The following is a 16,093-nucleotide window of genomic DNA, read 5'->3' on the forward strand; positions in this document are numbered from 1 at the left end:
GTCAATTATAGTCTGTTGATACATATTACAGTATAATATGGCCAGAAATGACAGAAAAACACCATATTATGCGATGTCCAGAAACTGAAAAAAGTCATACTATAGCATGTCGATTTTTGTCAAAAATGGTCAAATTTTAAAATGGTTAAAATAGCTTCAAATAGGTCAATTATAGTCTTAGTTGTATCGTTTGTCCAAAAGCAGCAGAAAAACACCATGTTATGGGATTTTCAAAAATGACATAGTATGGATTCGAAATATTTTAATAAATGTCATAGTATATTATGACTTCAAAAAATCATAAAACTATAATTGTATAGTTTGACTCAAAATATAATAAAAATGTCATAGTAAAATATCCTAACAAAAATTTGATTTTATAGTATTGCCTTAAATATTAAAAAATGAATTGTATAGTATGATTTAAAATTATTATAAAAAAATTCATAGTATATAGTATGCTTCAAAATATCTTAAAAATGTCATTGTATCTTTTGACTTCAAAATATCATTAAAAGATGTCATAGTACAGCATAACTTCAAAATATCACAGTATGTTTTAGTATGCCCTTAGAATATCACCGACAATGTCATGCAACCTAAATTTAACATTGACATTACAAATTGGATCTTTGAATTATGTGTTTTGAATTAAACTAGGACTGCAAGCAGTACTGAACGGGCCCTCACAGTACTCTTTACTTTTTTAAAAAACTTTTTTTTAACTTTTTTTAAAACTTAATTTTTTTTTCTTTGTTAAAAACTTTTTTTTTAAACTTTTTTTTTAAAAACTTTTTTTAATTTAAAAAAAATATATATTTATTTTCTTATTTATTTTATTTTCTGCGCTTCTGCGCATGCGCGGCTTTTCGGAGCTTCTACGCATGCGTGGCTTTTCGGCGCTTCTGCGCACGCGCGGCTTTTCGGCGTTTCTGCGCATGCGTGGCTTTTCGGCGCATCTGCGCATGTGCGGCTTTTCGGCGCTTCTGCGCACGCGCGGCTTTTCGGCGTTTCTGCGCATGCGTGGCTTTTCGGCGCATCTGCGGCTTTTCGGCGCTTCTGCGCATGCGTAGCTTTTCGGCGCATCTGCGCATGTGCGGCTTTTCAGCGCATCTGCGCATGTGCGGCTTTCAGCGCATGCGCAGAAGCGCCGAAAAGCTACGCATGCGCAGAAGCGCCGAAAAGCCGCACATGCGCAGATGCGCCGAAAAGCCACGCATGCGCAGAAGCGCAGAAAATAAAATAAATTAAAAAATACATATATATTTTTTTTAAATTAAAAATAAATTTTTAAAAAAGTTTTAAAAAAAGTTTTAAAAAAGTTTTAAAAAAAGTTTTTAACAAAGTTAAAAAAAAAAAAGTTTTAAAAAAAGTTAAAAAAACAACTAAAGAAGTAAAAAGGACAGTGGTGGAAAAAGTATTCAGATCCTTTACTTCAGTAAAAGTACTAATACCACACTGTGAAATGACTCCACTCCGCTCATTTTAATTACCTAATGAACTTTTAAGTGGTTTAATTCATAAAAATGGGTAATAATTGTAAATGTATCATGTATCATGCACATTGCGCAGAAAAAATAAAATGAATAAAAATAAATGAATAATTTTTTTTTTTAAAGTTTAAAAAATGTTTTTAAAAAAAGTTTTAAAAAAAGTAAAAAAAAATAAAGCTTAAAAAAAAGTAAAAAAAAAAAAAAGTTTAAAAAAAAAAAGTAAATAAGTAAAAAGGACAGTGGTGGAAGAAGTATTCAGATCCTTTACTTCAGTAAAAGTACTAATACCACACTGTGAAATGGTGGAAATTCAGGATGACAATAGATTATAACATTTTTGTGTGACTTATATTTAAAGTTTCATGAGTTTTGGGGTATGTTCAGGCAGTGAAAATGCAATCATTTGGGAAGAAGAAAAAAATAATAATTCGAAATACAATAGGGACCTCGCAGGTCGTTGCCTGCTCGGGCCCTAATTAAATGTTTTTGACATAATCTGTCATGGCATTGTCTTAATGTCAGCATTGTCCGAATAAATTGAAAGTACCTCTGAATGAACACCAGATGTCACTCTGCGCCACCAGGTGTCATAGAGGTGCATGGCATCTATTCAAACAACCATGAGTTCCAACAAATCCTACAGCTAATAAAAACATTTTCTCAGTTTTAAAAATGTCTTCTTTACACTTGATTTAATGTTTTAAAGACTCTGATTGAAGAATATTACAGGAATCGATTTTGCACAAAGTACACAATCCTGAAAAGTGAATATTTAGAAGATTAAATCATAGAAATAACTCTTAATCAAATGGAATCTGATAACAGAAATCAGATATGAAACTTGAAGCCTCCAGTGCACATACACAAAGTATACTTTTCTTTATTAAGGTCAAGATGTAGATTTTTTTTTACTATTCATTAGAAACGGGTGGAGAACATGAATGTGAAAAACCACCAGTGGTAAAAATGACAATAAACTGACTTTTTTCAACAAAAACAATGTAAAGGTGATACTTTAACATGCATTGCATCTATATGTATATCATTTTAACAAAACTTTTTTTTTTTAAATGAATAGTTATCCCTAAAAACAGTATGTTCTAGGTTGTAAAGTCAGTGTAAAAATACTATAAGCTTGTTGTATCATTAGAAAGTTACTTCTAAACAATCAGAATACATTAAAACAGCATTTCTACCTACCATTGAATGTACAGCCATGGGGAAAGGAATATTAGACGGCCCTTGTTTTCTTCAATTCCTTGTTCATTTAATGCCTGGTACAACTAAAGGTACATTTGTTTGGACACATAAGAGTTTAAGTGCTGATATCTAGCCATTTTCCATGGTTTACTGTCAACTTTTTCCAATGGTGTCATAGGCTAGGGATACTTGTAGGATGGTATTTTTGTTTAAATGTGTAACTCCATGTAAAACTAAGCTAAGAAACTTTGAACAAAAAACAACAGTTTTGGTGACGACTTTTTGGAGTAAAAGCTATACATCTGTATTTATAGGCTTAGAATAACAACACAGAGGCAATATGAACCCACATGCCCACACTGAACTAAAAATAAGACAAACACCCACTTTGTTAAGTTCTTTTATTAAGATTTTCTTCTGTACAAGAGTGAAGAGTTGATCTTTTCCACGTGTTAGCTGGTCAGCAGCTCTGTACAACCGTCTGTACAACAGGAGGTCACACATCACTGACGAGGAAATGTGTTAATTAAACTGGTGGCTTTTGGTAGAAGGCAGGTCAGAAGGTGAGGCATGGATTGATTGAACACACACACACACTCGCACACTCACACACACACTCACACACACACCGCTCCAAACTATTTACATCAGGATGGCTGACTGGCCCTTGAGACAGATAAGTAGAGGCAGGCCAGCTAAAACACAATTCAAATAGTTATCACATAAAAAAGTCTTTGAAAAGTCTTTCAAAGAAAAAAAAAGAACAAGAAAAATAAACTCAAAATCATCCATAAAAGCCCCATTAAAGGCCCATCTGGAGTTAGTTTATTTACAGTCTCATTTAAAACAAAGTCCCCGGCTCTCTGATAATAAATCATACGCTGCTGCTGCTGCTGACCTTAATGAGGTCAGCACCATAAACATAAACTCCACCTGCTGTGTGTATGCCAAGAGAGCCGACAGTAATGCTGCCACTTCATCTGAAACCTTTGTCTTAGTGCTGACTGATCAGGGACAACACACAGACAGCGTCCCTGAAAATGTCTCAGAAAAGCTGACTTCAAACCGATTCTTCACTCCCAAAATCACCATTTTTATATATCAATTCCTCAGCCCATGTGGCCTCGAGTTGTTGAGGGCCTTGCGTGCCTCCTTGAGGAATGGAGAATTAAATTAAAAAATCCCTTTCTCTGTTTTTGAATTCTTCGCTGACTGTGAAGGCATGTGAATTAAGTTTCCCAATTGATATAAAAAATGGATATTTTAAGGGTGAAGTATTCAATGAAACATTCTTTGTTTTTCATTCAACCATGAAAACGAAATCATAACTTTATCAGTTGAGTCAGTTTGTTAAAAAACAGATTTTAAATTATTTTCTTGAGGAGAAACAATCATTTGATGGTCATTATGTACAGGTGCATCTCAATAAATTAGAATATGATGGAAAAGTCAATTTCCAGGAGTTTAGGTCAAACAGCCCCAACCAAGTATTGAGTACATATAGATGCCAACATTTCCATATTAAACATATTTTTTAAAATTGGTCTTTTGTAATATTAACATTTTTTGAGACACTGAATTTTTTTTACACACATTCTGTGTGTAATGGATCTATATAATGTGTTTTTTTCCACTTTTTGAATTGAATTACTGCCATAAATAAACTTTTCTATGACATTCTATTTTTTTGAGATGCACCTAAGAGGAAGAGAAACGTCTTCCCTGCAGGTAAAATCACTTTCATATTTCAGTCATGTCTTACATACTTTAACGTAGTGGCTTTTAAATAGGGCCATATACTGCATTAACTCCATCTCAGTGCTGCAAGTCCTTTAAAAACTTTTATCCATTACAATTTAATTTCAAGCTTATTAGTTTTTCTCTTCTTTTTAACTTGAGTCATCAGTTGTTAGTCCAAACTACTTATTTTATTTAATTTTTAATTAATTTCCTTTCACTTCTCCCTGAAATGAATCACTTTGTAATTTGCTGAAATGTGCTGCTGCTCTAATAATTCACGCTGTCATTTATTGTTATTGGGATAAACTATTGCTAGGAATAGCTTGCTCTGCCGAACTGAGGGGGTAAAAAAAAATGCTGATGTGAAAATTTCATGGCTTGAAAATAGCCTGACAAAAACGTTCAGTGTAATAGTTTAAGGGCTATTTTCAGCTACTGGTTAGCTTTGTCTGAGGAGATTTCAGGCTCAGCTCACACTTCAACATGGATTCAATGTTTGTTTGCACTCGGCTCAGACCAACGTCATGTTCACCTTTGGAAAGTGCAAATCAGCTGAAATCTGAGTTTGACTGGCAGACGCTGTAATTCCAACAAAGTCGGGATGAAAAGAAATTAAATATCAAAGCAGCTTTGTGAGATGTGACGGAGATGAAGCAGCTTTCTCTCTTTCACTGTTGCCTGATGTGAGTAAACCAAAGTGACAATCTATTAATTCTCAAAAAACTCTTAAGGCCATTTCCCTTTCCACTCCACACATTTTCAAGGCATTTCAAAAACCCTTAGCACTGCTTGATTTGACCTGTGTGGTCCCATATATGGTGTACAGTGTCATCAATGGAAAACAATCATAAATAATCAACAGAAAAACATGGTCGGTATAGTAGAAAAAAAAAAAAAAAGACAGTTCAAACGTACAGTAGATAGTGTGAGGAATTTGCTAGTCTTGCTGTTATGAGGTTTGTTTGACATGTTAGTGTGTCAATAAATGGTTAATAAAAACAGAAATGTGAAAGCATCCTCAGTGAACCTGCAGATCTCCGGGACATAAATATCTTCTTGCAGCCTGTGACCAGCCCGCTGAATGGCTTGCTAAGATACAGATCCATGGCTCACTTTTCACATTAGCCTGTGTTTGAATATTGTAAACTCAGAAATATAAAGATGACCTAACAATAATAAAGAAACATGAAAGGAATAACACAAAAATGGAATAGATCTCAGGAAAAAAAACACATGTACATGTATAAATGAATCCCTACAGAAATGCCTTTATATCATTACAATATACAGGTGCATCTCAATACATTAGAATATGATGGAAAAGTCCATTTCCAGTAGTTGAAGTCCATAGCCCCAACCAAGTATTGAGTCATATAGATGGACATACTTTTCAGAGGCCAACATTTCCATATTAAACATACTCTTTAAAATTGGTGTTTTGCAATATTCCCATTTTTTGACACACTGAATTTTATGACTTCATTAAATGTAAGCCATGATCATTATAATTTGAAGAAATTAAACAAATTAAGACATAATGTTTCATTCTGTGTGTAATGGATCTATATAATGTGTTATTTCCACTTTATGTCTCTGTTTACTGACATAAATAAACTTTCTATGATATTCTAATTTATTGAGATTTACCTGTACTTGAACTTTGATAGAGGGACATCATTCTATCTGTAAATGTCAAGATTATTTATATCTATATATTTATTCATTAAGATTTTTTTTTTAATTTTAGGTATTTTTTAAATATAAGCCATAATCATAATAATCAGAAGAAATTAAGTAAATTAAGACATTAAATGTTTCCGTCTGTTATTTCCACTTTTAGAATTTGATTAGTGACATAAATAAACTTTTCTATGATATTCTTATTTATTGAGAGATGCACCTGTATTTGTTCTATTGAACTCAATACAACAAACAAGCAATTCCTCTGTTGCACCACTAGGGGGCAGCCACAGTTACAGGTAGAGAGGAAAGGGGTGAGAAGGCAGCAGGCTCATGTAAACAACAACACAGGGAAGTGTGTGAGACATTAAAGACAAAAAATAAAATTATATAGGTGTTAATGAGTGGCACACAAGTGTAGCAGAATGTTATGCATGAATATAATGTTACATAATATGAACGTTAAGCTGCAGCTGATAAATAGCAGACGGCCCAAAATGAAATGTTAAGGTTTTACTGGCAGCAGCTGGTTTGGTCTGGCTGCTGGATGTAAGATGGTCCCAGTATGAACTGTAGTGGAAAGTGTGCAGCCAGCACTGCTCACAGCAGTGGTTTATGGTCTGCTGTTTGTTTTCTGCTTATTGACTTCTGGGTATTTGTCCGCTGTAATCTCTGTCACTTCTCCCCGCTCGCACTAGTTTCAGGATTTCTTCTCTGTTTACGGCAGAAAAGATGTGAAACAACACAGAGAGCTGTGTCTTGTTTGGATGAGCCTCGTCGGTGAAAATGTGACAAGCTGTAACATAAAATGTGCCGGATTCCTGTTCTCTCAGCACGACATTCGCTGTTTTCTGGAAGTGGCTTCGGGCTGTTGTTTTTGTTGCTGTGGATGATGCACGAAAGCCAAAAGAGGACACAATACCAAAACAACACATTAAAAACCGGGGCTAGATTACATGAGCAGTGGGCAAAGGTGCAAAATCGGGGGGTGTTTGTTTTTAGCTTTGGACTGTGTCCTGTTCCAATTACTTTTTTTAATGGTTTTTAGGATCAAGCCCGAGGCCTGCAAATTTAGAAATTAGCTTACTGGTACACTCCCAGAAAAGTTGATCAAACTTTCTCCTGCAAATTAGACCCAATTAATTACAGAATGTGATGGATTTTGCTGTGTGCTGCTTTGGACTATCACATTTCGACTGGTGACTCATCCTCTTCTCCTGTTTAGACACATCCGGGTCCTGTTTCTGAGGCTCGTCTGACCGCTGCCTGGTCGACAGCTCACCTCGCCCACCTCGAGTTCAACTCTGGAGACTTTCATTTGGGGTCTGAGGTTTGAAACGCCCTCTAGTTCAGTTCTAGTCCTCTCAGAGAGTGGCTCGAGTCCATTGCAGTCTGGCCTTCTTCGGATCCAGCTGTGATTGTGTTTTAGGACTTCTGCTCGGAGGTGGCGGCGGGCGTGGCCAGACTCTCCGGCTTCACAATCTGGTAGGTGATCAAGTATTCTGGGTAAGCCTGTGGACAAAGAACACGACAGATCTCAGCAAAACTAAATATGAGGCGTATTTCTAGAGCTGAACGTGTGTGTGCATTTATTATTAGAAAAGAAAATGAATTAATGCTGATAAACGCTTATTGCACATTTATTTTAAATGTCTGGATTTGCTGCTTGAATTTAATATATTTGGATTTTGTCACCTTGGTCTCTGTGAAAATTTAATTTTATAGATAAAATGGTAAAAAAAAATTAAAGCCAAAGGAATAATAATCCACAGATTAACTGTTAATGGTGCAACAGTCTTGTGGGGTCCCGCAGGGCTCAGTTCTGGGCCCCTGTTGTTCTCACTATACTTACTACCCCTAGGACAGATCATAAACAGTTTAACATTTCTTACCATTTATACGCGGACGGCATCCAACTCTGTTTCTCATTTAAACCCAGTGAAGTTTTTAAGTTATCTAGACTCCTAGACTGTCTTAATGCCATCAGGGAATGGTTGGCAGAAAACGTCTTGCAGCTCAAAGCAGAGAAGACAGAGGTTCTGGTTGTTGCTGCAGAGAAGGTTGTGTCCACAATCCTACAATATATTGGACCCTTTTCCACTGTCGTCCACCCCCACTTGCATAATTTAGGGGTAATATTTGATAAAACATCGTCGTTTGACGTCTTTTTAATGTCAGATTAAGACATATCTGTTTAGACAGGCATGTAGTTGACTGTATTTACCCAACTAGACATCTAGGTTTTAATTGTGTTTTCCTGTTGTATTGTGTTTTTCTGTGTTTGCCTGCATGTAGTTTTATGCCCTTGTAAAGCACTTTGTGACATTTTGCCTGTGAAAAGCGCTTTATAAATAAAACGACTAACTTATTTCATACGATAATGTAATAGAAATGTTTTTCACACATGAACTGTCATAAAAAGTGTGTGTACTGACCTGCTCCCCTCTGTAGATGACGTACTCTGCATAAGCCAGACCGTTGACACTGGGTCTTCCTATAACCGAGTGGTGTCCTGGGGGGGCGTGGGCCATTTTCATCGCACTGAACTGAAGAAAGGACTTACCCAGTGTCACTCTGCAGAACAGCATCTGCCTGAAATGCAAAAACACAGAATGATACGGTGAACAGAACTACAGGTATTGAACTACTGAACTACAGGTGCACCTCAATAAATTAGAATATCAAAGAAAAGTTTATTTATGTCAGTAATTCAATTCAAAAAGTGGAAAAAACACATTATATAGATCCATCACACACAGAATGAAACATTTCATGTCTTAATTTATTTAATTTCTTCTTTTTATAATGATTATGGCTTACATTTAATGAAGACCTAAAATGCAATGTCTCAAAAAAATTTGAATATTACAAAGACGTCTCACCTGTGGCACACGTAGCAGGAGCGGTCTTTGTGGGTGGGACATCCTGTGCCTCCACCAATCCCGTACACGTACTGGTTGCTTTTTGAGGAGTTCTCAGCAAAATAGATCCCGGCGCCAAACATACCGCCGATGTAGGCGTGCCGCTCGTCAAAGCCCTTATGGATGATGGCATTGATGAAGGGAGAACCTGGCAGGAGAAAGGACACATGATATATTAGGACAGAGACACTTCCTGTGTGGACATGTCTCTTTTATGGGCACCTTGAAAAACCTCCCAACACAACTTTGTTTGTTTTAGCTTTAAATTTCTGGAGCCTTCACTGGGAGAGGAGCCACATATAAGTAGCTAACAACAATAATTCAAAGCTTGACATGAAAACACAGCGTCTCTGATGATATGTTTACATTCAGCATCCGCTGCAATTAGCACACCTTCCCTTTTATAAACAGCTCTCTTCCCCACACGGTGAATCACAAACAAATAAAGCACAAACGTATAAAGAATGCAGACGAGGAAGAGAGATCCAGATACTGTTTGACTAAGTGTTATCCTGGGAAATCCATGATCTGAGACACTTTGAACGTAGTATGAGCGTTGGTGCCAGACGCATCATTTCAGGCATCACAGAAACCAGACGACTTCCTGGGATTTTCTTCCCTGAAGTGTTTTAAGTTTTTTAAGAGACAGAAGTCGGCTGCAGTCCTGAGGGCTGTGTCCTGCCTGGGCCTTGGGCTTGAAAATGGACATGGAAGATTAATTAGTGGATGGCCAGCTGTCCTTCTCTGCTTCCCACTGTTCAGACTGCACCTTTGGCCCGTAAAATAGAATTAAAACAACAAACTCTTTCTCTCACTCTTACTGTCTCTAAATGTAGCACTTAAAGTAGATAGTAGGGATGGGAATAATTAATAGATGGTTGATTAATGGACATTAAGAAATTGGTCGATTAGGTGGAATTTTTAATCGATCTGTGTATTTTTTTTTTTTAATTTTATCTCTGACTGCGTATCACTGAACTGAAACACGGCCGATCGTTCAGTTCTGCAGCTGTACGTGAGTAAGCCAATGAGCTGAGAATTAAGTTGGATAAAGCTGCAGTTTGTAAACTGAAAGTTGCAATAAAAGTTATAAAACACACAGAAATACAAGAGGATTAATTGGAGCAAAACTATCTTATTGTATCAAACCTTGCTAGCATGGATTAGTAGGTTTAATTTTATCCAAAACTTATTTAAACACATTTTTTTTTAAATATGCAAGATTACTGTGTTAACTAACCTCATGCCTCATCGGGGGCTAAAACATAAAACATTGAACTTCCTTGACGTTATCTTTACAGTTTAATCTCTCTTGAGTTAGTTTTACGATCAACAGGATCAAGTTTCTTTCGGTCTTTTCAAAATAAAAGCATCCGTTATCAAAACAGGCTTTCGCATAGTACTGTATATATATCTATTATTTTGCACATGTATGCATGCAGCGATTAATCGATTAATTAATCGTTAACGTTGTAGATAATCGAGTTGGCAGGTTTCTTCGGCCATCCCGTGTAGCTAGCATAATTACAACAACATAATTTATTAAATTTTCTCTAATTATAATGATTATGGCTTACATTCAATGAAGGCCTAAAATTCCGTGTCTCAAAAAATGATAAAAGACCAATTTTAAAAAGTATGTTTAATACGGAAATGTTGGCCTCTGAAAAGTATGTCCATCTATATGACTCAATACTTGGTTGGGGCTGTTTGACTTGAACTACTGGAAATGGACTTTCCATCATATTCTAATGTATTGAGATACATCTGTATACTGTGTGTTAGGTTACCGTGAAAGAGCATTCTCTCGTTGTGATGGTTGTGGTTCTCGTCAGCTATTTCCTTCTGTCTGTGTGCGTATCTCTCCCTTAGCTTCTTATTCACCACCTTCTGAATCTGCAGAGTCAGAGGAAGGAAAGGAAAGGAGGAACAGAGGGAAGGATGAAGAGAAAATGAAGAATTTAAAATCTTTATTTGCAAAAGTCAAACACCAAAATTTACATTTTCACGCTTAGTTAATTAAATTCAAACTCCTGCTTTGTCATAATAAAAAGAGAACTCTGTGTATTTGTACAGGATGTGTGTGTGTGTGTGTGTGTGTGTGTGTGTGTGTGTGTGGTGAGTACACACTTTAATGATGTTGTACCGGCTGAAGACTCCACCTGCGTTGCCTCCATCGCGGTGCTCTCTTATCGTGCTCTGTAGCTGAGGAGGAAAAAAAACACAGAGACAATGACAATTACTGTTATGCAAAGCTTTTAAGGTTAAAATAAAGAATGTGTGGGATAAAATATGCACACCAAATGCACTTTTCATATATAACATAAGGCGTGATTCACACAGCTCTCTGGATAGCATTAAGAGAAGAGTTATGAGTCATTTCTTACCTCAGCAGCCCAGAAAAGTTTTCATAAAGTGCTAATGATATCCACTTCGATTAACAATCTGATTAGCTTCCGTTAACTGTGACGTTCTATATTTATTCTTTACTGCGGGGCTATTTTATTAACTGCATTAGTTTTAGTTTGGTGAACCAAATAAACTGTCGGCTGAGTGTAGATTACAGAACCATATAGTCAGCGATGAAGTGGAGCGGCGACTCATTCAATCACAGCAGAAACCTAAATAATGCCTGTGGGAAATTTGGTGTAGCTGCAAAAGTGTCGCATCAGCAGTTAAAAAGACAGCTTGACTCCCAAAAAGAATATAAAGTAAAACAGTGCAGAAGCTGCTGCAGCTGGGTTTACAAACTGATGGAGTTGCTGTGCACAGGCTTGCAGGGCTGCATAATACACATTTTAATGAAATAATAGTTATTAAGTAAGAAACATTTTCATGTTATCTGACAATCTGACTTTTACTTTGGCAGTGTTTCAAATTGATTCAATAAAATGCTTTATTTTGACTAGTCACAGTAATTAAAATGTATGACAGTGTTAGGATTTTTCCCCCTGCAACCCGAAATCAAAGCATAAAGTAATTTCCCTTACTATTTAGTGTGATTTCTTCATTTATAAGGGACAGGGAAAAGGTGTTTTTTTCTCTCCTGTGTATATTATTTAATTCATTTAATTTCCATATATTTATTGTATTTTATTCTAATTTTTTCCTCCTACGAGCTTTTATACTACTTGTGCATTTAATTATATTATACATTTTCTGTTATTCTTTGTTTCCTGCCCAGGGATTATAGATGAAAAAATTAGCTTATAGCTAATTATACAGGTACATCTCAATAAATTAGAATATCATAGAAAAGTTAATTTATGTCAGTAATTCAATTCAAAAAGTGTAAATAACACATGATATAGATCCATTACACACAGAATGAAACATTTCATGTCTTAATTTATCTAATTTAATCTAATTATAATGATTGTGGCTTACATTTAATGAAGACCTAAAATTCAGTGTCTCAAAAAAGATTTAATATCACAAAAGACACATTTTAAAAAGTATGTTTAATATGGAAATGTTGGCCTCTGAAAAGTATGTCCGTCTATATTCACTCAATACTTGGTTGGTGATATTTTACTTTAACTATCATATTCTACTGTATTGTATTGCTAAGAAGCTGTGCATTGTCCTTGTCAAATAAATAAATAAATAGCTTATTTTCAAAAGGGGATAATAAAATAATAAGCTAATAAAAATGATAACCCCACAACATTCAGAAAAAGCATACTTGATCTTTGCTGATGATAAAGGGACATCATGCTATCTGTAAATGTCAGGACTATTTATCTACATCTTTATATTTATTCCTTGTAAAGAAAATAAATGAATGATATCAATAACTCAGGTGGTGTAGGGGGTGTGGCTGAGGGGATTACTGTCTTTTTCATTAATGCTAATGATGACTATAAAGTACTGCAGTGAATATGCAGAGGCACTCAACCTTGTATTATGAACAGTCTACAGACATCATGTCAGTCATTTCTCAAGTTCTCAAGTAAAGATTACAGTTTAAATTACCTGTTAAATTTCTGATAACTTCCGCCGGCCCTAATAATGTTTAATCCATTCAGACTGATATCTGCTGTCTCTTTCAGTTACTGCGTTCATTATGAGAGGAACAGAGTGAGTGGAGCAGCAGCACTGATATGGAGACTCTTGTCTGCAGAGCGTTGCTGCACAGTGCTGACTGCTTTCCTAGAAGTCCTAAATTACTAATGGTTGACAGATTAAAACTGTGGAAATGATTTGACTGAACTGCTTTAGAGTCCGGCAATAAGCAAATAAGCAGTAGTGGAAGAAGTACTTCGGATCCCTTACTTAAGTAAAAGTACTAATACCACACTGTGAAATTACTCCACTACAAGTAAAACTTCTGCATTCAAAACTTACTGAAGTAAAAGTACAAAAGTATCAGCATCAAAATGTACTTAAAGTATCAAAAGTAAAAGTACTTATTATGCAGAACGGCCCCACAGAGATTGTTTTGTATGTTTTAAAAATATTTCAGATTATTATTATTATTGGTGAATTTATCAATTCAAGCGTCTTTGCATTTACTTAGCGCTTTCCTAAAATACTCAATGTATTATTTATGTAACCAGCATTTTACTGCTGTCAATGTAGGACTCATTTTAACTATTTAATATACTTTATGTGTTTTAATTTATAAACAAATGCATATCACTTTAAATTGATCATGTTTTTATGTTAAATCTTCACCTGAAAAGTAGCTAAAGCTGTCAGCTAAATGTAGTGGAGTAAAAAGTATAAAATTTGCCCTTAAAATGTAGTGGAGTAAAAGTATAAAGTTACAAATGTGGAAATACTAAAATTGTACTTATGTACAGTATTTGAGTAAATGTCCTTAGTTACATTCCACCACTGCAATTAAGCACGATCAAAGTGTGTGTTTGCGTACTTCCTCCTCCACAGACTGGAACTCCTTGTCGTCTGGAGCCAGGTCGATCAGCACGGTGCCCTGGCTGGAGCAGTGGAACGTCAGGTAGGGGTTAGCACCTAAAACACAGTTTGGAAGGGAATCAGGACAAGATCCATCAGAAAAAGGATAAATGATGCAGTGTTTCCCACAGGATTCATGGTTTTCTTGATAATGGTTTTGGTCATTATCAATAAATCCATGAAAAATGGCTAGATTTCAGCTCTTAACCCATTTAAGCCGGGAAAGCATTACTGCATTTCTACCATTAAAACCGGGAAAGTGGATACGTCGTTTTGTAGTATTTGTAGTTTTTTTTTACCTATTTTCGGCCTCTTGGCCAATGAAATGCATCAGAATACATGTGGGGGGGGGGCGCCCCAGTAGCACACCTGGTAGAGCGCGTACCATAGAGGCTTTGACCTCGCAAGCGGGCGGCCTGGGTTCGAGTCCGACTCGGAGCCCTTTCCCGCATGTCTTCCCCTCTGTCTCCCCCTTTCACTCTCTCTCACACTATCTTCTAAGCCTATCTAAGCCTTGAAAAATGGCCAAAAAATATCTTTTAAACAATGCAACATGGGACTTTTCCAGAACTGAAATCATGGCAGAAGACGACTATAGCGGAGGGAGCTCAGATATAACAGCTATAAGCTCTCAAATACTTTTTGAATTTCATTTCTATCTGCTACAGAGGCTGAAAATTTTATTATTCAGAAGAGTTGACACTTCTGTTGAATTTACAGAAAAACTTCAGGTTTTAGGGGGTTATTTTAAAATCGCCCAGAGGTTTTACAGGCATTTTTTCAGGCATTTTAGGCCTAAATGGGTTAAATTAAACTCTTATGAGCTATTTTTGTTGTTATTATTATATTTGTCCAAACAAATGTACCTTTAGTTGTACCAGGCATTAAAATGAACAAGAAATTGAAGAAAAAGGGTAGTCTAATATTTTTTTCCATGACTGTAGAATGTGTGTGTGTGTGTGTGTGTTTCCTGACCTTGCTGGCCTCCCAGCAGCCTCTCGATGCCCTTGATGAGTTTGTGTCTGTGGCCGTAAGCGTTGATGCCGATCTCTTTCAGCTCTTCGTGACCCATGTCTGCCAGCACATCCAGCGAGATCTGCCCGGAAAAAAACAAATAAGTCACATAAATCAGTCTTCTGACAAAAGAATAACTCATAAAATAAATAAAAAAATCACATTTTACAATCATAAATCTGTCCTCTGAATCAAACATTGTTCTACTTTATATAACAGTAGAACTCTGCACGAACATAAAAGCAGGAAAAAAAAAGTTTAAAGGTGACGACGGCGAGTCACGCTCAAACTGATCATCAAAACTGCCAACAATAAACACAAGAGTTCAATGAGCGGAGACATATTGCAGAGACAATGGGCCTGACAAATATTCATGAGCGAGTCGGAAGCGTCATGAAGAAAAGGTCAATGAATGAATGGCAGTAATCAAGGCATTGATATGCAAATTGACGATGGTGAAGTTTGCAAGTTTTTTTCCAGAAAGAGCAGAGATGAAATTCATGCTGGAGGCAAAGATAACTAAGCTTTTTAAACCGTAACCTTTACCTACTTTCCTCTGTATAAATCACTGCAGCCTAAATACTCTGCTGGAAGTTTACTGAGACGAGCAGAAGGCAGAAATAAGCAAAAAAACTGGACATTTGAACCCTGGTTTCATCTCTGAAATCACAGCAACTTCAGATGCTTCACTTCTGCAGAAGAGAAACCAAACAATTTGTCACACCCAATTTGAAGTAATCACCCAAAAACTAATGAAAGTGACACAACAGTCTGGATCTCACCACTGGCTGACACTTCAAGCTGCCATCTCACAGTTTCATCACAGCGGTGAAAAAGCAGCATCTGAGCAATCTGCCACCTGGAGAATCCAGCTATTATTTCCTCTCTACTAATCCCTTGCATCTTGCAAAATTATTGCATTGTTTCTGCATGAAAGGGCGTCGACTAGACAGACATAAGAGCCAATCCCCACATTTCTCTTTTGCATAAACTGTTTGATCAAACTTTATGTTGACAAAGGTTTTCTGCTAATCCCCTTCTACAACAACAAACAAATCAGCAGCGGGGCTTTAGAGAGGGAACAGACGGAGGATTAACACAGCAGCAAGTTGATGAGTTGTTAATTAT

The 16,093-nt window shown here is 36.3% G+C and overlaps 1 protein-coding gene across 2 annotated transcripts in view; it reads right to left on the reverse strand.

Annotated features, from left to right (window-relative positions):
• Positions 1 to 3,079: 3,079 nt before the first annotated feature.
• tnksa (tankyrase, TRF1-interacting ankyrin-related ADP-ribose polymerase a) overlaps positions 3,080 to 16,093 on the reverse strand; it is a 139,204-nt gene continuing 126,190 nt past the window's right edge. For both annotated transcript variants that reach the window (XM_059358436.1, XM_059358435.1), the window contains exons 23-29: positions 14,927 to 15,047; positions 13,911 to 14,008; positions 11,165 to 11,239; positions 10,825 to 10,930; positions 8,996 to 9,182; positions 8,549 to 8,705; positions 3,080 to 7,625 (exon numbers count right to left, since the gene is read on the reverse strand). In XM_059358436.1, coding sequence (XP_059214419.1) covers positions 7,539 to 7,625; positions 8,549 to 8,705; positions 8,996 to 9,182; positions 10,825 to 10,930; positions 11,165 to 11,239; positions 13,911 to 14,008; positions 14,927 to 15,047 — 831 coding nt within the window. In that variant the 3' untranslated portion in view covers positions 3,080 to 7,538. The remainder of the gene's footprint in view (positions 7,626 to 8,548; positions 8,706 to 8,995; positions 9,183 to 10,824; positions 10,931 to 11,164; positions 11,240 to 13,910; positions 14,009 to 14,926; positions 15,048 to 16,093) is intronic.

This window comes from Centropristis striata, chromosome 19, assembly GCF_030273125.1.
Source record: "Centropristis striata isolate RG_2023a ecotype Rhode Island chromosome 19, C.striata_1.0, whole genome shotgun sequence".
In the NCBI taxonomy this organism is placed as follows: Eukaryota; Metazoa; Chordata; class Actinopteri; order Perciformes; family Serranidae; genus Centropristis; species Centropristis striata.